The sequence below is a fragment of the Trachypithecus francoisi genome, unplaced genomic scaffold (genome assembly GCF_009764315.1).
Source record: "Trachypithecus francoisi isolate TF-2019V2 unplaced genomic scaffold, Tfra_2.0 Lachesis_group0, whole genome shotgun sequence".
In the NCBI taxonomy this organism is placed as follows: Eukaryota; Metazoa; Chordata; class Mammalia; order Primates; family Cercopithecidae; genus Trachypithecus; species Trachypithecus francoisi.
The window spans coordinates 30,936,118-30,961,531 of record NW_022681453.1 but is presented as its reverse complement, the minus strand read 5'-3'; the positions used below and the strand labels follow the sequence as shown (position 1 = coordinate 30,961,531).

Below are 25,414 nucleotides of genomic sequence, written 5' to 3'. Positions count from 1 at the left end.
GAGTGAGACTCCAGGGGCGGAGCAAGATGGCCAAATAGGAACAGCTTCAGTCTCCAGCTCCCAGTGCCAGCGACACAGAAGATGAGTGATTTCTGCATTTTCAACTGAGGTACTGGGTTCATCTCACTAGGGAGTGCCGGACAATCAGTGCTGGTCAGCTGCTGCAGCTCGACCAGCAAGAGCTAAAGCAGGGTGACCAGCGAGAGCTGAAGCAGGGCGAGGCATTGCCTCACCTGGGAAGCGCAAGGGGGAAGGGAATCCCTTTTCCTAGCCAGGGGAACTGAGACACACAACACCTGGAAAATCGGGTAACTCCCACCCCACTACTGCACTTTACGAAGGGTCTTTGCAAATGGCACACCAGGAGATTATATCCCACACCTGGCCGGGAGGGTCCCACGCTCGCGGAGCCTCCCTCATTGCTAGCACAGCAGTCTGCGATCTAACAGCAAGGCAGAAGCCAGGCTAGGTAAACAAAGCCGCTGGGAAGCTCGACCTGGGTGGATCCCACAGCAGCTCAAGGAGGCCTGCCTGTCTCTGTAGACTCCACCTCTGGGGACAGGGCACAGCTAAACAAACAAACAAAAAAAAAGCAGCAGAAACCTCTGCAGATGCAAACGACCCTGTCTGACAGCTTTGAAGAGAGCAGTGGATCTCCCAACACGGAGGTTGAGATCTGAGAACGGACAGACTACCTGCTCAAGTGAGTCCCTGACCCCTGAGTAGCCTAACTGGGAGACATCCCCCACTAGGGGCAGACCGAACCCCATACCTCATACGGCAGGGTACACCCCTGAGACGAAGCTTCCAAAGCAAGAATCAGACAGGTACACTCTCTGTTCAGCAATATTCTATCTTCTGCAGCCTCTACTGCTGATACCCAGGCAAACAGGGTCTGGAGTGGACCCCAAGCAATCTCCAACAGACCTACAGCTGAGGGTCCTGACTGTTAGAAGGAAAACTAACAAACAGGAAGGACACCCACACCAAAACCCCATCAGTATGTCACCATCATCAAAGACCAAAGGCAGATAAAACCACAAAGATGGGGAAAAAGCAGGGCAGAAAAGCTGGAAATTCAAAAAAATAAGAGCGTATATCTCCCTCCAAAGGAACGCAGCTCATCGCCAGCAATGGATCAAACCTGGATGGAGAATGACTTTGACGAGTTGAGAGAAGAAGGTTTCAGTCTATCAAACTTCTCAGAGCTAAAGGAGGAATTACATACCCAGCGCAAAGAAATTAAAAATCTTGAAAAAAGAATGGAAGAATGGATAACTAGAATAATCAATGCAGAGAAGGCCATAAACGAACTGACAGAGATAAAAACCATGACACGAGAAATACGGGACAAATGCACAAGCTTCAGTAACCGACTCGATCAACTGGAAGAAAGAGTATCAGCGATTGAGGATCAAATGAATGAAATGAAGCGAGAAGAGAAGTCTAAAGAAAAAAGAGGAAAAAGAAATGAACAAAGCCTTCAAGAAGTATGGGATTATGTGAAAAGACCAAATCTACGTCTCATTGCGGTGCCTAAAAGTGAGGGGGAAAATGGAACCAAGTTGGAAAACACTCTTCAGGATATTATCCAGGAGAACTTCTCCAACCTAGTAAGGTAGGCCAACATTCAAATTCAGGAAATACAGAGAACGCCACAAAGATACCCCTCGAGAAGAGCAACTCCAAGACACATAATTGCCAGATTCACCAAAGTTGAAATGAAGGAAAAAATCTTAAGGGCAGCCAGAGAGAAAGGTCGGGTTACCCACAAAGGGAAGCCCATCAGACTAACAGCAGATCCCTCAGCAGAAACTCTACAAGCCAGAAGAGAGTGGGGACCAATATTCAACGTTCTTAAAGAAAAGAATTTTCAACCCAGAATTTCATATCCAGCCAAACTAAGTTTCATAAGTGAAGGAGAAATAAAATCCTTTACAGATAAGCAAATGCTTAGAGATTTTGTCGCCACCAGGCCTGCCTTACAAGAGACCCTGAAGGAAGCACTAAACATGGAAAGGAACAACCGGTACCAGCCATTGCAAAAACATGCCAAAATGTAAAGACCATCAACGCTAGGAAGAAACTGCATCAACTAACGAGCAAAATAACCAGTTAATATCATAATGGCAGGATCAAGTTCACACATAACAATATTAACCTTAAATGTAAATGGACTAAATGATCCAATTAAAAGATACAGACTGGCAAACTGGATAAAGAGTCAAGACCCATCAGTCTGCTGTATTCAGGAGACCCATCTCACATGCAGAGACACACATAGGCTCAAAATAAAGGGATGGAGGAAGATCTACCAAGCAGATGGAGAACAAAAAAAAGCAGGGCTTGCAATCCTAGTCTCTGATAAAACAGACTTTAAACCATCAAAGATCAAAAGAGACAAAGAAGGCCATTACATAATGGTAAAGGGATCAATTCAACAGGAAGCGCTAACTCTCCTGAATATATATGCACCCAATACAGGAGCACCCAGATTCATAAAGCAAGTCCTTAGAGACTTACAAAGAGACTTAGACTCCCATACAATAATAATGGGAGACTTCAACACTCCACTGTCAACATTAGACAGATCAACGAGACAGAAAATTAACAAGGATATCCAGGAATTGAACTCATCTCTGCACCAAGCGGACCTAATAGACATCTACAGAACTCTCCACCCCAAATCAACAGAATATACATTCTTCTCAGCACCACGTCACACTTATTCCAAAATTGACCACATAATTGGAAGTAAAGCACTCTTCAGCAAATGTGAAAGAACAGAAATTATAACAAACTGTCTCTCAGACCACAGTGCAATCAAACTAGAACTCAGGACTAAGAAACTCAATCAAAACCACTCAACTACATGGAAACTGAATAACCTGCTCCTGAATGACTACTGGGTACATAACAAAATGAAGGCAGAAATAAAGATGTTCTTTGAAACCAATGAGAACAAAGATACAACATACCAGAATCTCTGGGACACATTTAAAGCAGTGTGTAGAGGGAAATTTATAGCACTAAATGCCCACAAGAGAAAGCAGGAGAGATCTAAAATTGACACTCTAACATCACAATTAAAAGAACTGGAGAAGCAAGAGCAAACACATTCAAAAGCTAGCAGAAGGCAAGAAATAACTAAGATCAGAGCAGAAATGAAGGAGATAGAGACACAAAAAACCTTCCAAAAAATCGATGAATCCAGGAGTTGGTTTTTTGAAAAGATTAACAAAATTGATAGACCACTAGCAAGACTAATAAAGAAGGAAAGAGAAGAATCAAATAGATGCAATAAAAAATGATAAAGGGGATATCACCACCGACCCCACAGAAATACAAACTACCATTAGAGAATACTATAAACACCTCTACGCAAATCAACTAGAAAATCTAAAAGAAATGGATAATTTCCTGGACACTTACACTCTCCCAAGACTAAACCAGGAAGAAGTTGAATCCCTGAATAGACCAATAGCAGGCTCTGAAATTGTGGCAATAATTAATAGCCTACCAACCAAAAAAAGTCCAGGACCAGATGGATTCACAGCTGAATTCTACCAGAGGTACAAGGAGGAGCTGGTACCATTCCTCTGAAACTATTCCAATCAATAGAAAAAGAGGGAATCTTCCCTAACTCATTTTATGAGGCCAACATCATCCTGATACCAAAGCCTGGCAGAGACACAACAAAAAAAGAGAATTTTAGACCAATATCCCTGATGAATATCGATGCAAAAATCCTCAATAAAATACTGGAAAACCGAATCCAGCAGCACATCATTATCCACCATGATCAAGTGGGCTTCATCCCTGGGATGCAAGGCTGGTTCACCATATGCAAATCAATAAACGTAATCCAGCATATAAACAGAACCAAAGACAAGAACCACATGATTATTTCAATAGATGCAGAAAATGCCTTTGACAAAATTCAATAGCCCTTCATGCTAAAAACTCTCAATAAATTCGGTATTGATGGAACGTATCTCAAAATAATAAGAGCTATTTATGACAAACCCACAGCCAATATCATACTGAATGGGCAAAAACTGGAAGCATTCCCTTTGAAACCTGGCACAAGACAGAGATGCCCTCTCTCACCACTCCTATTCAACATATTGGAAGTTCTGGCTAGGGCAATCAGGCAAGAGAAAGAAATCAAGGGTATCCAGTTAGGAAAAGAAGAAGTCAAATTGTCCCTGTTTGCAGATGACATGATTGTATATTTAGAAAACCCCATCATCTCAGCCCAAAATCTCCTTAAGCTGATAAGCAACTTCAGCAAAGTCTCAGGATACAAAATCAATGTGCAAAAATCACAAGCATTCTTATACACCAGTAACAGATAAACAGAGAGCCAAATCATGAATGAACTTCCATTCACAATTGCTTCAAAGAGAATAAAATACCTAGGAATCCAACTTACAAGGGATGTAAAGGACCTCTTCAAGGAGAACTACAAACCACTGCTCAGTGAAATCAAAGAGGACACAAACAAATGGAAGAACATACCATGCTCATGGATAGGAAGAATCAATATCGTGAAAATGGCCATACTTCCCAAGGTTATTTATAGATTCAATGCCATCCCCATCAAGGTACCAATGACTTTCTTCACAGAATTGGGAAAAAACTGCTTTAAAGTTCATATGGAACCAAAAAAGAGCCCGCATTGCCAAGACAATCCTAAGTCAAAAGAACAAAGCTGGAGGCGTCATGCTACCTGACTTCAAACTATACTATAAGGCTACAATAACCAAAACAGCATGGTATTGGTACCAAAACAGAGATGTAGACCAATGGAACAGAACAGAGTCCTCAGAAATAATAGCACACATCTACAGCCATCTGATCTTTGACAAACCTGAGAGAAATAAGAAATGGGGAAAGGATTCCCTATTTAATAAATGGTGCTGGGAAAATTGGCTAGCCATAAGTAGAAAGCTGAAACTGGATCCTTTCCTTACTCCTTATATGAAAATAATTCAAGATGGATTAGAGACTTAAATGTTAGACCCAATACCATAAAAACCCTAGAAGAAAACCTAGGTAATACCATTCAGGAGATAGGCATGGGCAAGGACTTCATGTCTAAAACACCAAAAGCAACAGCAACAAAAGCCAAAATTGACAAATGGGATCTAATTAAACTAAAGAGCTTCTGCACAGCAAAAGAAACTATCACCAGAGTGAACAGGCAACCTACAGAATGGGAGAAAATTTTTGCAATCTACTCATCTGGCAAAGGGTTAATATCCAGAACCTACAAAGAACTTATTTGTTTACAAGAAAAAAACAAACCACCCCATCAAAAAGTGGGCAAAGGATATGAACAGACATTTCTCAAAAGAATACATGCATACAGCCAACAGACACATGAAAAAATGCTCGTCATCACTGGCCATCAGAGAAATGCAAATCAAAACCACAATGAGATACCATCTCACACCAGTTAGAATGGCAATCATTCAAAAGTTAGGAAACAACAGGTGCTGGAGAGGATGTGGAGAAATAGGAACACTTTTACACTGTTGGTGGGATTGTAAACTAGTTCAACCATTATGGAAAACAGTATGGTGATTCCTCAAGGATCTAGAACTAGAAGTACCATATGACCCAGCCATCCCATTACTGGGCATATACCCAAAGGATTATAAATCATGCTGCTATAAAGACACATGCACATGTATGTTCATCGCGGCACTATTCACAATAGCAAAGACTTGGAATCAACCCAAATGTCCATCAGTGACAGACTGGATTAAGAAAATGTGGCACATATACACCATGGAATACTATGCAGCCATAAAAAAGGATGAGTTTGTGTCCTTTGTAGGGACATGGATGCAGCTGGAAACCATCATTCTCAGCAAACTATCGCAAGAACAGAAAACCAAACACCACATGTTCTCACTCATAGGTGGGAACTGAACAATGAGATCACTTGGACTCGGGAAGGGGAACATCACACACTGGGGCCTATTATGGGGAGGGGAAAGGAGGGAGGGATTGCATTGGGAGTTATACCTGATGTAAATGACGAGTTGATGGGTGCTGATGGGTTGATGGGTGCAGCACACCAACATGGCACAAGTATACATATGTAACAAACCTGCACGTTATGCACATGTACCCTAGAACTTAAAGTATAATAATAATAAAAAAAAGAAATGCTTTTAGTTAATCTATAATTTATAGAAACAATGCTTATCACTGGCTTACTGTCAATAAATATGTGGGTAAATCTGTTCGAGGCTCTCAGCTCTGAAGGCTGTGAGACCCCTGATTTCCCACTCCACACTCTAAAAAAAAAAAAAAAAAAAAGAGTGAGGCTCCATTTCAAAACAAAAACAAACAAAACCAAAAAAGAAAAAGAAAAAGAAAGAAAACAAGAGCCTGTTTCTTGGTAGAAATGAAAAACTGATCTTATTTGCTTTACACAGAAAGAGTAGCCCATTTTGTATGCCTGTCTGACCCCTGTGAGCATTTGAATTAGTGAGCCTTGTCTTTCTGTCTGGCAGGCAATCAGCTACACTATGAGGAATTGCATTTTCGTGCTAGACTGGTCCCAGCATGACTGGTACAAACCTAATAGAAGCCATCAGATACCTGTTGGTATTCTCTGTAGCTTCTCATTTATGTATTTTCCTCTGGGTAATGCTGCCAGGGGCCTTGCCAATAACCTCGATTATGTGGAATTCTTTTCAGGTGGTAATCATGGAAGTCCAAGGCCTCAAATCTTTGGCTCCAAATCGCATCGTATATTGTACAATGGAGGTGGAAGGAGGAGAGAAGCTACAGACTGATCAGGCCGAGGCTTCTAAACCAACGTAAGTTATGTTTCTCCAGGGTCCATCTTATAGAGGGTTGCTGCCATTAGTTCCATTTTGGCCAACTCCAAGGTAAAGATCTGGTTTCCCTAGGAGATCCTAGAAGACATAAACCTTGTTTATTTTTCAAAAGATGATTTGCCTACCTTTTTATTTGGCAGCCATAGCAAAGATTCTAGTTCCTTCAAAGCAGAGAACTGAAGAAAATTAAAGAAACAGTCTCCTTTCTGGTGGTTTTAAGTATTTACCCTTGAGAGATTAGTCACAATTTCCATTCATCAATATAATGTGCAGGAACGTTTGATATAAGTTTACTTTATTAAAATTTCTAAATATTTGGTTTTCAGTATAAGACTTAAAAATTTTTTTTATTTCCATAGATTTTTGAGGAACAGGTGGTATTTGGTTATATTGGTAAGTTCTTTAGTGGTGATTTGGGAGATTTTGGTGTCATCACCTGAGCAGTATACACTGAACCCAATTTGTAGTCTGTTATCTCTTACCCCCTTCCCACTCTTGCCCCCGAGTCCCCAAAGTCCATTGTATCATTCTTATGCCTTTGCATCCTTATAGCTTTGATCCCACGTATTAGTGAGAACATATGATGTTTAGGTTTTTGTCTAACTTTTTTCCTATATGTCATAGTTCTGAATGTATTAGCAAGGTAGTATGTTACATAATACATTAATTCATTGGGTCAATATAATTGTCTCAAATGCTTACTATGTGTGTGTACAAGGTATTATTGTATGGTGGAAAGGAAAGTAGTCACTGGTGTAGCCCTCCACAGCTCACAGTTTCATGGGACCATCAGAAAAGTAATGGCACAAATATATAATTATAAATAGTTATAAATGCTGACAAAGGACGCTTTGAGAGGAGATAGCGGGAGGGACCTGAACCAGTTTGTGAGGACAGATACAGAATAGGCCTTCCTTAGGACATATGAGATATTTGAGCTAATATTATTAAAGTTGAGCAATGGGAGTGGGGGTGGGCGGAGAGCATTCTAGGTAGAGTAAACAGCTTGTGCAAAGGTCCTGTGGTTAGCAAAGGCCCTGGGCAAGGAGAAATTCAAAGGTGGCCAGTGGGGCTGGAGTTTGGAGAATAAGGGGTGCCATAAGCTGCCAGAGAGGCAGGCAGGGCCATACCATGGGGAAGTTGTTAGGCCTTGGCGAGGAAAGCATGGATTGGAGATGTATTTTGAAAAGATGACTCTGGCTGCAGTGGGTGGGGAGTGGGTGGGCAGGGTTGTGCAGGAGGTCAGTTAGGGTCCTGTTTCAATGGTCCACAGGAGCAATAATGGGTTTGTTCATTAGAGTCAATAGACTCTCAGGCCTCAAAGATTCTTGAGAGATCATTGCTGCCTTCCCTCCCTACCCACTACTTTTCTCTCCCTTCCTGTTGTATCTCAGTAAGCCCATCTAGACTAATGAGCATCTTTTTGTGTTGGTGTTAATTCATAAGAGAGTCATCAAAAGAGAAACCCCGAACAGTAGCTCACTGCCTCTCCTCCCCCAGAGCATTATGAGCTGTTTGGCAGAACATGAATAACTTACCAGGATGTTCAAACAAAATAGTTCAAAGAAAGCACTGAATGTTTCCTGGACTAGAGAAAATCTGAGGGCATTGTATGCCTTCAAGTGGCTCTTTGCATGAATAGGCAAAAGCCTTAGATGCTCAGAAGCTGGGAGAAATTAATGAGTGTGTACAAGAGGAAATGGAAACCAGTGCACCTTGTCACACACCACCCTTCCTTCCTTTTTTTATAACTGAGTTTCAAACTGACAATGAATATGGTTTCTTTTTTACTGCCATTGATGAAATCCCAGTTATTCCTCAAATGGTCTGATCATTTTCCATGCTCTTATGTTATACTGCACTATTTATTTGTGCTTTTTAAAAATGTATGATATATGGGGGAAGAACAACCTATTTGGTATTTCTGCCAACTTTTTAAGATGCTGGGCCCAATATGGTGTTATAACATTGAGAAGGAAGGAGAAAGTTCTGATTATTCTAACAGACTGTTGTTTCATATGAGCTATTATAATTCAAAACACAGTTTGTAACATTTGATCAGACGCAACAGTTTCAGTTACCAGGGTAAATGATGAGTTGATTTTCCTGTGCTTGTAAATGGTTAAAACAGAATTTCAGATTACAAATAATTACAGAATGCTTGAGTCTACCTGCTTGAAATATTCATGTTTCATACACATACTTACTCATAACTACACATGTGGATTATGATGTCTGTAAACAGAAACAGCTCACATTGAAACATTTTGCTTTTCCAGCAAGAAGTATACATTTTTATTCCTCTTCAGTCAATAAGTTTGTTGATTTGTTTGTTTTGTAATACCTTAAGGATTCAGGTTTCGTGGGTCAAGTCAAATCAATCAGTGGTAGCTACCTAAAGTGCTGTACTGAGAAGTGTTCGAGGCCAAATCCATACTCAGAGGAAAATAGTGCCAAGGTCAACTTGTAATATCTGCCATGGGAGAGGAAGGAGTACAAGTGCCCTGTATTTTCCATTTCTATAGTATCCCAAAGGGATATACCGGAAGCTTGAAATGTACAACACTCATGTGTCTTCCTGTCTATCCTTTATGTGTAGACTCTCCTATATCCTTTACTTATTTTCCTTCTAAATCCACAATTCTGTACTCAATACTCTTTTCAACCATTTTTCTTTGTCACAGTTCACTTCCAGTAGTTTTCCTCTGCCTCCAAGTTGTTTTGTTTTGTTTTGGGGTTTGGGTTTTGTTTTGTCTTTTGAGACAGAGTCTTACTCTGTCACCCAGGCTGGAGTACAGTGGTGCGATCACAACTCACTGCAGCCTTGGCCAACCTGGACTCAGGTGATCCTCCCACCTCACTCTCCTGAGTGGCTGGGACTACAGGCATACACCACAACACCCAGCTAATTTTTGTATATTTTTGTGGAGACAGAGTTTTACCATGTTGCCCAGGCTGGTTGTCTCGAACTCTTGGGCTCAAGTGACCTGCTCCCGCCTCAGCCTCCCAAAGTACTGGGATTCAGGCATGGGCCACTGCACCTATCTTGCCTCCAGTTTTATCTGTTAGGATGAACCAGCCTGTTTGTGCAGTTCCATTTTCTTCCTGCCTCCCTAGTTTTAACTTACTCAGAAGCCTCTTCATCATCTCTTTTCTTTGAAGCTTTATTTCTTCTCCTTTTCTCCACTCTCTCCCCTCCCACTTACACTTTCTCCTATTACTAATCTCCAGCTGTCATCTCTGCTCCTTGATTTTGATTATTACAGAAATTTTCCTTTCAGGGATTATCTTTAATTTGTCCTAATAACTCCACTTCATCCTCTGACAAGCTTAGCCCTTTTCCTGCCCTATTCATCTTCTGAATCTTGTCTTTGACTATTTTTACAGCCAGCTGGTGCCCATGCTTTATTTATATATTCTAAAACCAAAACTCCATTTGAGCGTGTTTTGTTTATTACTCAATTTCCATGGTTGCTGCTACCGAGTACTACACCCCATAACTGGAACCCTAACATTGTGCCATAGCACATGTCTACAAGGAATTTGGCTGTTGTCTTTTTTTCTCAAGTATAGCCAAAAATTCAGGCGTACATAACATAACCCAGTTTGTCTAAGAGTATGTTATTTGGAATCCTCATGTATGGAATCGACATTTCCCATCCTTCGCCTCCTTTAAGAGTGCCATCTCTTCACTTATAGCCAGGACCCCGCTCAGCATGGTCCTATTGGATCAATTATATAATATAATAACACTGTGTTCATTAGTTAAATATATTAATACTTTGTGGTTGGAAAAAATGGTGTGTGTGGTGAAGGCGGGGCAGCCTCTTATACTCTCAGCTAAATTCTGGCCTATATTCATCCTTCACTTGATCAATCTGTTTGATACCTGTTAGTTATTTTCAAGCACACTACGTCCTCTCAATTCTGTTGTCCTCCTCTCCTGCGTTTTGAACATAGAAACCCAGGAGAATGTATGATCAAGTTTTCATGAGATGTATTTATTTTACAATACTGTCTCCATTTGCAACAGGTTGTTTTTGCTTCTGATGGGAAACCGATGGGGATACTTAGGCAGAAGTGCTTCAAATCCTGCCATTAGGTCAGCAGCCTCAGGAAGGCATGGAGATGGAGAAGGGAAATGCTTTGGGGATTCCAAAGCATTTGGAATATATTTTCCCACTTTCTTTGAACTAGAGCAGAGGGCTGTTCTTGCTCTAAGGTGATATATTTCAAAGGGTGGCACTCTTACCTTTACTAAGAACAGAGATTATGTTAAATAATACCAGAACATGGCATTGTGAGATGAAATTATGTGAAAAGAAAGGCACTCCTTTTCCATTTATTTTTCAGTTCTTCTGATAAGGTCAAGGAGAACATTTTAATTTGATGCTAGTAGGTCATTAACACCTCCACAGGTCTCAGGCTCAGAGCCTTCTGCAGGCAACAGCATCCAGTTAAGGTTTCATAGCCTTGTTTAGATCCCATTATGCTTACCTTCCATTCATGGCTGATGGTGCTGTTTTGTCTTTTGTAGTGATGACATAAGACTTCCTTTTTAAAGAAATACAGTAACACTTAAAAGTGAATCAATTTAAATAAAATATATTAAGTAAATAATAGCACAGGTGCTATGTGGGTACGATGAAAAGTAATCATGAAAGTATCTTGCATTGGTATACAGAAATGGTAGAGTTTGGGAAGATGGTAGGCAAATTATGTTAATTTGAAAAAAAATTGATGTAAAAAAATCTGACATATTCCCTGAGTAGAAAATATATTCCAAAATTATATGTATTGGTAGTTTTGTACAAAGTAAGTTACCCTCTATAATAACCATGCCCCAGGGATTAAATACTGGAACACTTAAATAATTTTGCTGAAAAGAAAGGAAGTTTAATTAGCAACCCAGTATTGTGCTAATGTATCTGAAATTACATTCTACTGAATTGAAACCAAAGATGCCACTTGGCATTTGATTATTTAACAAGTTCATTACTCTCTGACAGGACATAGGCTTCGTGACATATGAATTTCATTATTGCCAGGGATTAGAAAACACAACCAAACTTGGAAACTTGGTATTTTCCAAGGAAATGAGAAAATAAAATGCCCTAACTGGGAAATCTTGTCACGGCCCTAGTGTTCTTCAACGACATCTCATCTGATGAGACAAACAAAAATCAAAAACAACACAAAACACAACTTCCTGTAACACTTTTCTTCTGTGAAATATATTATTCATCCTCATGGTAGAGTGCAGAATAGGCTAGGCTTATCATGCCCAAATTATTCATAGAAATGGAGTTCTATTAAATTGTTCCCACATTAAGTCAGTTACAAAGCCAGAAAAGGAAGTTGTTCCCTCCAGTTGCTTGCCTCACGTATTATGTTCTTAATGGTGCTTCCTTTTTCAATTTATGTTTTCTGTGTACTGGGCCTTGGAATGGTTTAAATGGAGGCAGAATATCTGTCCTGAATGGCTTCTTTGATATTTAGATGTGATATGATGATACGAAAGGGTAGATACTTGCATTCCTTCAGCAAGTGTATGCGCAGGATGCTTTCCTTGTATCCAACCAGTGCTGGGGCTACAGCTATGAATAACATATCTCAAGCCTTGGCCTGTGGATCAAACATTCCAGTAAGGGACACAGGCAATAAACAAATGAACAAATGAATATATAAGGGTAACAACAGATTATAATTTGCGTTCTGAAAGAAATGAGCAGGCTGCTGTGATAGAGAGTAGCAGGGGCATAGGGAAGAGGAAACAGCAAGTGCGAGGCTTTGAGGTAGGGAGGGGCTTGAAGTGTCCTGAACCAGAAAGGGGGACAGTGTGCCTAGAGATCAGTCATTGAGGGAGAGTGTTTACAGGGACAGTGCAGAGAGCAGGGCAGAGCCAGACAACTTAGGGGTCCTAGGGGCCACACAAAGGGTTTAAACTTTATTCCAAGACCCTGGAGAAGCTATTGCCGGAGTTTAAGCCAGGGAAAATATGATTGTATTTCCATCTTGAAACCGGAAATATCTTTAAGGACTGGAGTAAACTTGGAACCATATATTGGTCAACTAGTATTTATTGAGCACATACTATTTGCCAGGCTTTAATGTTAGACTGAGGGATAACACAGATGTGACCTTTGAAGTTGTACACCCATGGAGGAGGGTTGATTGGAAATATCTGAGTGCCTGGGCATGGTCTATATTCCAGGAGCCATGGTAGCTTTTGAGAACTTCAAAGGCCACTGAATGGGAAAGGAAATGAGGCTTCCTGAGAATCAGCTCCTTTCCTGTCTTGACACTCCATGCTCAAGTTCACAGTCCAGGAGATATTTATGTAGAGACATGATGTAGTGAGAACGTGGAGCTTAGATGCCATTTCTTCTGTTTTTTCCTTCTGGAAAAAGGTTTAATTTCTTTCCAAGTTAATTAAATCATAAATGGTAAAAGTCAACACTGACCCAGAAATTCAATTTTGCTAGGCTCCCAGAAGATACGTAGGATGGGAGGAAGTAAAATTATAATCACAGTTTGGGATGCTCAGACACTGTCCTGCCTCTCAGACCAGAATGTTTGGTCCAGAATTCCCAATGTTTATTTAAGACTAGTTTGTGTGTGTTTGTGAGCTGAAGGGTGAAGGTGGGCAGACTGGTAGGACAACAGACAGTAGGATAGACAGTGGGAAGGAATCAAGGTGCTAGGGAACAAGTTTTGGAGAGAAAGCTCCTAGTTCTGCTCCCGGCTCGATCATAAATTTGCCAACCTGTCTTATGTAAGCCACCAAGCTTTCCAACTTCTCCAAGTCCTGAAAAGTGGAATCCAAGGTCCCTTCTACTTCAACAATTCTATAATTATTTCATCCAACTAACCGACCCACAGAAGAACCATAATGACAGAACTTAAGACAGAGTTTTCAGGAATTGCAGCTAACTCTGAGTTGATGAAATTTCTGGAATTAGTTGGAGTTTCAGAATTGGATGATCAAGTAGTGGCTGGAGTTTGTCAGTTAGACATTGACACTCCATCTAAATGTGAAAAATCTATGAAAGTTCTGATTTCATGAGTAGTCTAATCTTGTGTAGCTATGAAACAAGGCTGTACTCTTTTTAAAAAACCCTTAGGGACTAAGTGACTATAGGTCATTTCCCTTCTGATTCAGCTTCTCTAATACCTTGCCTGAGAAGATTACCTGCCACTTATATCTGGAGTAATCTAAGAACTGGACTGTTTTTCTATCACTGTTCAGAAGAAATCCAATTTAATACATTTCTCTCCAAGTGTGAAAAGCCACTGTATTTGTTATTTAGTGATCAGGGAGAACATAGGAAAGAATGTCATAAAGTTATTTGCCTGTAATGACAGAATGAGGTCTAGAAATTCTAAATCCTCACTAATAAGAAAACAACAGATACTTGATTTAGATTCATCAGTGTTCAGAAGCAGTATAGTGTCATGGACAAGAGTACAAAATTGGGAACCAGAGCACTGGGTTCATATATCCGCTGTGTGACTGTGGGCAGGCTGCTTAACTCTTTGTGCCTCCATTTCCACATTCTTATGAAAATTAATTACTATATATATATATATATAATGCTTAAAACAATGCTTGGGCAGATAGTAGTCCTATTGACTATTATAATCATGGCTTTATTCTTGTTTGGATGGCAAAGGGGACATAGGGGGAAACAAGGTGGCCTGAGTCTAAAACAGTAATCATTAATGTTGATTCAGTATCTTCTACGGACCAGATGCCATGCTAGGTATTCCACAGTCATCGTTTTATTTAAGGCCCTGCCATAACCTATGAGATAGGTACTATTGTTATTCCCATTTTACTAATGGAAATATTGAAATCCAGAGAGGTGAAGTGATTTAATCAATATGCAGATCTAATAGCTAAGCCAAAAGACAAACCCAAAGCCTGTGCTTTTCATCCATTCTGCCACTCTACCTTTCTAAAAGGAATTAGATCTCTAAAACAGAGTCACTTAATTAACATTGGATATTCAACAAAACTATCTAAAAGTGTGCATTTCCTTTCCATAAATTCAGTTGTTTTGTGGATTAAAACCCAGCCCGTATTTAAATGGAGATGAATGTGCTGACGCACACACCGGCACAGGTGTTCCACATCAGTGTACACACTCAGCAGGCATAATTTGACCCACATACATCAGTACTGTGAGGTGTAACACATGTGAGTCTAAAAAGAGGATCTCTGCCCTTGAGACATTTACACAAGCCCAGAAAGACCCTAGTGATAATGATCATCATCCTCAAGGGAATCATTATCAATAACAACTGCCCCTATCATTTATTGAAATCTAAGTACCAGGCACTGAACTAGCTGGAACCATATGGCTAAGAGTCAGACAGACCTGGGTTTAAATCACAGATTCACCACTCACCAGCTGGGTAACCTTGACCAAGTAGCTTCTCCCCATTAAGCCTCCATTTCCCTTAATTTGAAAGAAAGACAAGAACACAACTGCCCTATGGGGCTGTTGTTGAAAAATCAATCTGATCTATGTTAAGGGCTGAGTTCAATGACCAGCATATTGTAACCTCTCAGGAAATAGTATTAATAGCCAAAAACTCACTATAATGTCACTGAATTCCACACGATACTGTTAAGAAATGGATGGAAAAAAGAGAAGCTCAGAGAAGTTAGGAAGCCTGCCCCCAAATCCTACAGCTCCACACATTCAGACTCCAAACACCTGGAAATCAAACGGCCAAAGCTGCCAAAGTAGAAGTGAGTACCATTGCCAAAATCCTTTCCAGAGCCAGAGGACATATTCTGAGGGTGGACTGCCTTTGATTTGATGATAAAAGAACTAGTTCTCAAAGGCAAGAGGAATCCAAAAGGCAGCATCCTCCATGAGTCCTCCTCCAGAGGCACAGCCCTCTACAGCCTGGGTCTCCACAAGCCTGTTGTTCTGGCTTCTTTCTAGATCAGGGCCATTGTTCAAGAGGCTAGAGTGCAGCTAAGGTAATACTTTCTATGTGTTTGTCAGTTACTTATTTATCTTCCAGCAACGCCCCTGTGCTGTGGATATGGAACTCGCCTCACTATAAGGGTGCAGATGGATGTGGGCCCTCGGGGAGGACACAGCATCTTGGCATGATGCCAATTATCAGGGGTTTTGGAAATTTCTAGGGCTCTGCTGTTTAAACTCTGGAGTCCTTCAGAGTCACCTGGGTTCCTTGGTAAGAATTCAAAAGCTTTCATGCCAGCCCGTAGCTTCCAGTTTAGATGGTTTGAAAAGAGGCAGCTATTTCAGGCAGTCTTTAACAGCTGCAGTCTGGGTGGAAACATTTCAGTAATTATACAAAAAATAAAGGTTCAGCATAGGCATAAAAGCAAAAACTTTGGGGTGATAGAACCCCTAGTTTGAATCTCACCTGTGCCACTGTCATTGTTATGGTGGGTGAGCTACTAAATCCTTCTGAACCTCAGTTTCTTCGCTTACAAAATAATACTGATGATACCTACACCATAGACTGCTTAATAACATTTCAAATTTCACATATGCAAAGCACTTGGCACAGATGTAAGAGATGTTATTCTTATTTTAATCATTATTGCTGTCAGTGGACCCAGGGTAAAAAAGGAAAACAGCACAGACCATCAAAGTCAGTTGGTGTGAACTAAAGAAGCTAAAGACGCTTTATCTCTCAGATGCCTTTTTTAGTTTCCTTTGGAATGTGTTCATTTATATGTAGATCCCTTACTTGTACTTGGAAAAAAATCTGTATATCAGGCTAGTTTTCTTATAATGCCTTACATGTAAAGATGATTAATAAATGTTGGTTGATTCAGAGCTAAACCTTAGCAGCAAGTGGTAAAGGGGTATGGAAAAGCTGAGAAGGGGCTCAATGTGATGGGCTTGAAAACCTCTTTAGAGTACTGATGACTATAAAGATAATTATAGTGCAGATCTCTCCATCTAAATGAGGCTCCATACCTAAAAGAACAGAAGATGGCTGCAAAGTATCTGGGGAGGGGAAAAAAAGAAAAACAGAGAAAGCCCAAGAAGTAAAATGAATCCATTGTATGAGTTCTTGACACCAAATCAATGTCACTTATTAAGTAATGAATAAAATACATACACACACCTACAAATATACACACCAAAGAATTGCTAGATCCAACACAGGTAAATCTCTGTAAATCTGACTTTCAGCAAGTAGGACGCTATACAATCTAATAATGGCAGGGTTTTGTTTTGGATGTTCTTCTTCTGTAAATTTACTAGAGAGGAAAGAAACGAAAAGAGTGCTCTTGTCTCCCATGACTTTGTACATGCAGTAGTACAATAGAGTTGCAGGATCAATCATTGAAGACTATTAGAGGCAGGAGGCTCCGGGTGTGATGTCCCAGTTCTGCCCTGCCATGTGATGTCACCTTGTTTTTCTCCCTGCTGTGTCAAATCACTCAACCTATTTCTACCCCAAGAGCAGAATTAGGTGATTTTCTGTTGAGCCAAATGTAGCAGGTCTTGGAACCTAGAAAATGTTTCTCTCTCTTTTACCTTCCTGCTTTAAAGAGACCTCAAATGAAATGAATCTCAAAAACAGCCTAGTCTCTAGAAATGGCACCCTCTAGAAGAACTCAGTGTGCAATTTTTGTCATTTGTAATCAGAACCAAGCATCCCACGCAGATCTCACAAACACTTATAAATCAGGGGGAGAATCAAATCACAGAGAGAAGTGCATAAGATGCTACTGGCCAGACTCGTGGGTTCATTCAGTCTGCCCTTCCTTCATCTCACTTATCTGGGTGGCTGCAGTGTGCTATAAATACTGTACCTTTGAGGCACTGGGGCTACAACAGTGAACAAAAGCAGAAATGTAGCTGTTATGGCACCCACAATCTAATGGCACAAACAATATACAAGGCACATTTAAGTCATTGGGTGGAGATACCTTCAAGTTTGGCTTTGGTCTTATTATTCAGTTAAAATCTCTTATATACCTTTGTCTTCAACTTGCCTTTGGGAGACCAAATAGTCAAGTGTTACTTCAAAGTCATTTCTGAAATTTCTGGGCTTGTGCATGCTCAGTGATCATGGAAACACATAGATAATCATCATACCCAATCAATGTGATAATGTCTGTAATACAAGCAAGGCATATCATTCTGACTTAGTGTTAATATCTGAATATTCATTTTTAAAATAGGTGAGCATTCCAAATGCACGTTGGGGTAAAAAATCTTCATATGTGCTTTATATGTTGAATTATATTAGTGGAGCTCCAAAAATATATACAAATATATATTAGCATGTTAACATGTAAAAATTTTTCATTAAAACTATTTTATATGAATAAACAAATGAATAAGAAGATACATAGTAAAACAATACAACTTGATATCTTTAAGAAGAATGTTATATCACTTTTGAGCCAAGAAATCTTCAAAAAATTTAAATAATGATGCAAAGCAGAAAAGTAAAGATGAGGTTATATCATAATGCTAATCTCTCTAGACCTGTCTGAGGCACTAGCATTCATCATATTAAATGAAATAAGATAAGGCTTACCTTAATTCCTTCCTCTCTGGGAGGAGAAAAAGCTTAACAACCCACTGTCAATGTCACTGTCAGAAATTGGCCATACTGAAAGAGCTGGCCCCAAAATATTTCACTTCCCACCAAGCTCAAGTCAAAGTAGATATCCATTTGGTGTCTGTCCTAAATGTGCTGTATAGAGGCAGCAGGGGGAAGTAACAAAAGTTTAAATTTAAGCTAATTAAGTTTTTAATAATAACATTGTAATAATAACTAAAATGTTAATTTCAGTTTATTCTTGTACCCTCCGAAGTTTATTCAGTGACATCCATATTTGGCTTTGGCCAAATATTCATTTTTAATCGTCAACCTATTTAGCATTCAGCCAAAATGTGGGTTCATGGCCCCTCCACCACTGCTGTGAAGCAAAGATGTAGGGTGGTGATTTGGTGGAAATTTACCAAGTTGGGGAGAAGCTGTTTTAATTAGAGGGGTCAAAAAATATCCCCAAGAGGTGGCATTTGCCCTTAAACCTAAACAAGAGGGAGCCAGTTATGTAAAGAGCATGGTGAGCAGAGAGAAGCGCCAAGTCCCGGGACCCTATGGCAAGAAGGCGCCTGTGGAGGGCAAGAAAAAGACCTGAGTGTGGAGCACGGGGAGAGGGAAAGGAGAAGACAGCAAGTCAGCAAGGCTGGCTGGGCCAGATCCCACAGAATCTGGAGGTTAAGGCAGGAGGTTTGGGTTTTATGTCCCAAAGTAACCTGGTTGGATTTATGTATTTAACAGATCAGTGTGGCTGCTATGTGGAGAATGACTGCATGAGGCATGAGCAGCAATGGGAGTGGGGACACCAGTTGGGAGGCTGTGGCTGTCATCGTGTAAGAGAGGATGGTGGTCGATGATGGCAGAGGAAAGCAAGTGAGAGGGACGGGTTCAAGATACATTGGGATGTAGAGCCCAGACTCACTCCTTTTCATTCCCATTGTCTGCTCTTTTTCCAAGGGTTGTACTATGCCCTCTGGAGGTTGCATTCTAGCAGTGGACAACACTTGGCTCTTCTCTCGGGATTTGCGATTGTTTATTACCACCAAATGCTGCTCTGCACACACTGCTTGCCAATTTGTAAGTTGTAGTGCTAGCGTCTCGGTGAATGACCTTGAGTGAGTTGAAGTCACCTGGCATCTCTCACAACCATGTGGACAGTGGATGTACAGCTGTGAACTGGGGCAGTGAGTTCTCAAGCTGGCCGATTTATTCCCCACAATGATTACTCTACAGCTGTACCAAATTTGTTCTTTTTCCACTTTAGCAGAGACGTGTCTTTTACAGAATGTTACATGCTGACATCAGGGTGACATTGACACCAAACCAAAAAAAGAAAACGCATTCCCTTCCCCTTCTAGATTTCATTTCCTGCTTGGTTTATAAGTCAGATTGCACTGTGCTTGTGGTCATGCTCGCTGCTGGGTAGGGAGGTATTATTCACGGGAAACTATTTTGAGAAATAACCTACAGTGAGCCCAGTCCCACTGAGTGAGTGAGCTGTTCTCTGTAGATAATGTCAGTGTTGGATACTTGAAGTCTTTCATGAGCATAATGTTTAATTATATGTAAATAAATCAGGCTTGACTCCAACTTTACAGTGGAATCTTGGACCCAGGACTCTCGCAACAGACACAACTGCTAAAAAGTCTGGAGGAAAAATGCATATTTTGTGCATATACTTCAAATAATATTTGTTTGATAACTATTTTATATAAAGTAGTGTGGTCGGTATTATTGGCTACATTTTTTAAATAATATTTTATGTTTTTCTGACCAAAAAGTTATAATCCTTATTGCAGAATATTGAGGAAAAGTGTAAGGAAAAATTAAATATTACTCATGATCCCCTATATCCAGCAATAATCACAGTATATGTTTTGGCATTGTTTTCCAGTTTGTTTTTCTGTACCTGTGGGTGTGTCCACACCCATCCACAGATATATGCATATGATAGATAACCTTGTATGAAAACTTGTATACTCATATGATTATTCCTTTTGCATCCATTCCTAGGAAATGATATTATTAGTTCACAGCTAGTTACTTCCTGTATGTTGGTGAATAGGGTGACCAAATCATTATAGTTTACCCAGGACTTTTCATTCCAAACTGGGACAGTTGGTTACCTTATTTTAGTGAATACATCACATCTGCTCAACCTCTATCATCGTGTATACCGGGAGAAAGTGAATGGCTGAAGGTCACTTGCTGTATTTGTTTTGCGGAGACCTCTATCTCTTCAGCTTCTACCACTAGGAAACTGTCTCTGTCTTGCAGCCTCAGACAATTCATTACAGCTTTTAAATTTGAGCCTGGAATTAAGATGTGGTTCAGCTGTTTGTATACAAACAGCAAGCAAATCATTGTGCTCAAATGAAGGTCACTGCCCAGTCTCACTGAGCAATCTCAATTTGCTCCATTTGTCTGGATACATAAAAAGCTGCACAATTAGAGCTATTATATAAACAGCAGAGTGATACTTCATGTAACTAGCAAGCAGATTCCACTGTGGTGTTTGTACATGGAAGTGAGGGCAATTAATGTCTTAGTTATATTTGTGCCGGATCTTGGGTGGAAGCATCAGGAGAAAACAAAGCCGTGAATTAAAATATTCAGAGAAAGAATGCATATGAAACAAACACAGTCATTGTGGGACTTTTCAGGTCTTTCACAAGAACTAGTAACAGTGTAAGTCCTTTTGTAAATAGAGTGTTTTTGTTAGTTTCTTCCTAATTTTTAAATATCCATCAGTGATCAGGGCACCAAATCCATACTGCACATGTTAAGTTTAAGTGACAATGGGTCTGCCAAGAAAGTATTAAAACCAAGGTTAATACAATTAGTTTTAATTACAGTAAACTCAGATTAGCTACCAACTTCATTACCTACCACCTAAATTTTTCCAGGCTCTAGGAAAAAGTGTTACGTATAGAAAAAATGTGTGTGTGTGTGTATTACACAGATCTAGTTTTTAAAATATGCATTTATAATTTGAGGAAAGAAGTCTCTTCATTTCAGCTTTTATTCTCTCCTTTTTAAAGTAAACTAAAAAAAAAAAAAAAGGTTTGACCCATATTTGAATTGGAAAATTTAGGCACTTGGGAAATAAGGTGAGAAACCTACATAACCTTGAGGACACTCAAAATAGAGGCAGCTCATCAGTGAATAGGGCTTAATTCTAAGCCTAGATTGTCAGGGTGACTGAAACCACAAGTCTCTTAAAATTTACATCAAACACCTTGTTAAAAAGTGGGAGTAAATCATACAAAACTCCAAATCAGCATTATAACATGTTATTTGCATGATTTTTTTATGCCTAAAGTACAAATCACAAGTACATACTTGATCTGCATGAGGTTAAACCAATCAAGGGACAAGTGATTATATTTTCTTTATGGGAATACTTACTTTAAAAAGAAAATGCACGGTGGCTCACAACTGTAATCCTAGCACTTTGGGAGGCCAAGGTGGGCAGGTCGCTTGAAGCCAGGAGTTCAAAGACCAGCCTGCCCAACATGGTGAAACCCTGTCTCTTCAAAAATACGAAAAAAAAAAAAAAAAAAAAAAGCCGTTGTGGTTGTGCAAACCTGTAATCCCAGCTACTCAGGAGACTGAGGCACAAGAATACAAGAATGGCTTGAAGCTGAGAAGTGGGAGTTGCAGTGACCAGAGATCACACCACTGCACTCCAGCTTGGGTGATACTGTGAGACTCCATTTCCAAAAAAAAAAAAAGAGGTGGGGGGAAGGTACAGATTCAGATTCAAATGTATTATCAATTCAACCAAATTGACGACTATGGTTTGATGTGGGTTTACTGTTTATGTGTTTTAACTCTCCAGATTCACTCTGCATTCAGATTTAGCCTGTTACCTGTTTCCTTATTCAGTACATGCTTACATCAAAATATGTATTAGACACTGCTTTAGACACAAGGGGTACACCAATGAACAAGACAGACACAGTCTCCACCCTCAGCAACCCTATGTTCTACTGGGTGGAGACAAAAAAAAAAGTATGTAAACAAGTGAAATAATTTAAGGCAACAATGAATGCTATGAAAAAAATTAAACAGAATGGTATGATGGGAAATCACTGGTATGATGGGAAAATCTCCCTTGAGATTTGTTTCAAAGTATCTCCTTATAGAGGAGCTATAAAATCCACTCATCTGAAGATCAAGTGGAAGAACAGTCAAGGAAGAAAAAGAGCAAGTTTAAAGTGTCCAAGGTGGGAAAAAGCTTGTAATGTTCAAGGGACAGGAAAAAAAATAAAAAAATAAAAGTGGACCAGAGTCTGTGAGCAAGAGGTAAAGTAATAAGAGACATAGGCAAGGACCACATCATGGAGGCCTTGTAGGACACGAAGGGACTTTGATTTTCATTTTAACTGTAACAGGAAGCCCTCAGAGAGTCTTATACAAAGAATGGCCATGGTGCTGGTTACTTTGTGGGAAATGGATTGCAGGGAAACGCAGGGTACTTAATGGCTTTGTAATATTCTAGTTCAAAGTTGAGTGATGGCTTCCCAAATGTTTAACTATCATGCTTCGGAAATTACATCTATGGGTGTACTATTTAGCAATAAAAAGGATTGAAGTCCTCACACATGCTCCAACATTGATAAGCCTCCAAAAAATTATGCGGAGTAAAAGAAGCCAGAGGCAAAAGACCACATATTATCTGATTCCATTTATAAGCAAAATGCAAATCTATGGAGGCAGAAAGTAGATTAGTGGTTGCCTAGGATTGTGGGTGGGAGTGTGGTTGACTACAAACAGACACAAAGGATCTTTTTGGGGTGATGGTTATATTCTAAAATTGGAGTACAGCAATAGTTGCACAATGCTATAAATTTACAAAAACAGTCATTGAATTATACACTTAAAACATGAATTTGATGATATGTAAATGATCTCTCACTAAAGCTTTTTTTCAAAAAAATCATCAGGAGAGAAAATTTTATCCATGTTACATATGTTCTTTTCTTAAGAGAGCAGGCATAAGGAGAGAAGTAGGGGGCCTGTTGCAGTCCTCCAAGCAAGAGACAATGGTGGCTTAGGCTGGATTGACAGTGAAGACAAATAGATGTTTTACAGAATGATACAAAAAGGCTCATGGTTGGCCAGGCGCGGTGGCTCATGCCTGTAATCCCAGCACTTTGGGAGGCCGAAGTGGGTGAATCACGAGGTCAACAGATCAAGACCATCCTGACCAACATGGTGAAACCCCATCTCTACTAAAAATATAAAAATTGACCACGCGTGGTGGCACATGCCTGTGGTCCCAGCTATTCAGGACGCTGAGGCAGGGGAATCACTTGAACCTGGGAGGCAAAGGTTGCAGTGAGCCGAGACTGCACTACTGCACTACAGCCTGGCAACAGAACGAGACTCCATCTCAAAAAAAAAAAAGTCTTATGGTTGAATTAAGAGAGAGAGAGAGACAGAGCGAGTGTGTGTGTGTGTGTGGGTGAGTGGGTGTGTAACGGAGTAGAAGCAGTAGGGGCAAGACAGGAATCAAGGATAGCATCTAGGTTTGGAGGCTGAGCAACCAGACAGTTGCAAAAGATCAGGTTATTAATTTGTCACACCACCTGAAAAGTCACTATCAGTACAAAGCATATTACTAGATTTTGCAGACATACAAAAAATTTTATTAAATATAGAAATTTCAGTTATCTCTATATTAAGATCTTGTAATTCTCTTGTACTTTTATAAGCTTTTTTTTTTGAGCCCAGAAGAAAATGATTGAATGATGGCTAACATGTACAAAGAATTTCATCTCATCTGCATTCTTCCATATCTGTGTCAAGGCCCCCAGCCAGTGACTGCAGCTAAGGAAGCGTTCACTGTTGCAGTAATACAAACTGGTATAGTGCTTTACTCCTCTGCACGCGTCAGCGAGTGTTTCTTTCCAATCTGGTTATGCTTACAGGAGCAAGTCACACAGCAGAACACCTTCCTACTCTGTTTCTTCCTAAATCGTGAATCTGAACAGAGGAGGAACACTCTACTTTATCTACAATAGAGAAGACCTAGGTATTTAGATATGATTACTATGAAAATTTCACATGCTAAAATGTTGTGAGGCCAAGAGATGGATTGACTGATTTATGAACACATTGCTTACCATGAGGCTCCTCAATTCGAATTTCACATGACAGTTTGAGGTTGAATATGTTTGAGACCTCAAATGTAATGGCTTTTTGAAGAAAGGGGAATCCTGTTTCTTCCCATTGGTTTTGGAAGCATCAGTAGTGACACAATCCAGACAAGGGAGGGAGGGGAATAAAGGCAGACTTGAGTGAGCATGAGGATCAAAACTAAATTACCAGAACTTCACAGGTTAGAGTCTTCTGAATATATAGATTCTTAATAGCTTAGGAGGTGAGCATAAGTAATGTGGATATATACATTTTTTAAATTCTGTATTGCCATATAATTTAAAAGGAAAATATCAGATAATGGTCTGTTTTAAAGAGTCTCAGATTATCCTGAAAGAATTAGTCTGTGTAGTCATTTCTATACTTACAACACCAATATAGTTGATGTCTCTTAAATCACTACATTTGAAATTTCCAGTTTCGTAAACAGGCCATAAAGTAGGTCTTATTTGCTTTCTAACAAAGAAGACAGAACAGCTTGCCCATGGGGATTTAAATCATAATTTACATTATGTTTATTTTTATAGACAGGCCATAAGTACAATTTGCAAAGCTGGATAAAACTAAGGCACTAGAAAATTAAAAAGAGAGATTTATTTTTTCCTTTAAAGTTGAGCTCAGTTATAATTTAAAACTAACTGCTTTAATTATACTGAATAATTGGAGTAGGTGGAGGTTTGCATAATTTCTCAGAATCAGAATATGACAATTAATGTTTGCTCTTCTGTTAACTCAGGATACACACACACACACACACACACAATTAGAAAGTAAAATGTAACATGGAAATGATTCAAAGGAATTAAGAATTTAACGTTAAGAATAAA

General features: G+C 39.7%; 1 protein-coding gene across 14 annotated transcripts in view; it reads left to right on the top strand.

Annotated features, from left to right (window-relative positions):
- CADPS (calcium dependent secretion activator) overlaps positions 1-25,414 on the top strand; it is a 487,588-nt gene that overhangs the window by 233,865 nt on the left and 228,309 nt on the right. For all 14 annotated transcript variants that reach the window (XM_033210318.1, XM_033210317.1, XM_033210316.1 and 11 more), the window contains exon 6: positions 6,718-6,839. In XM_033210318.1, coding sequence (XP_033066209.1) covers positions 6,718-6,839 — 122 coding nt within the window. The remainder of the gene's footprint in view (positions 1-6,717; positions 6,840-25,414) is intronic.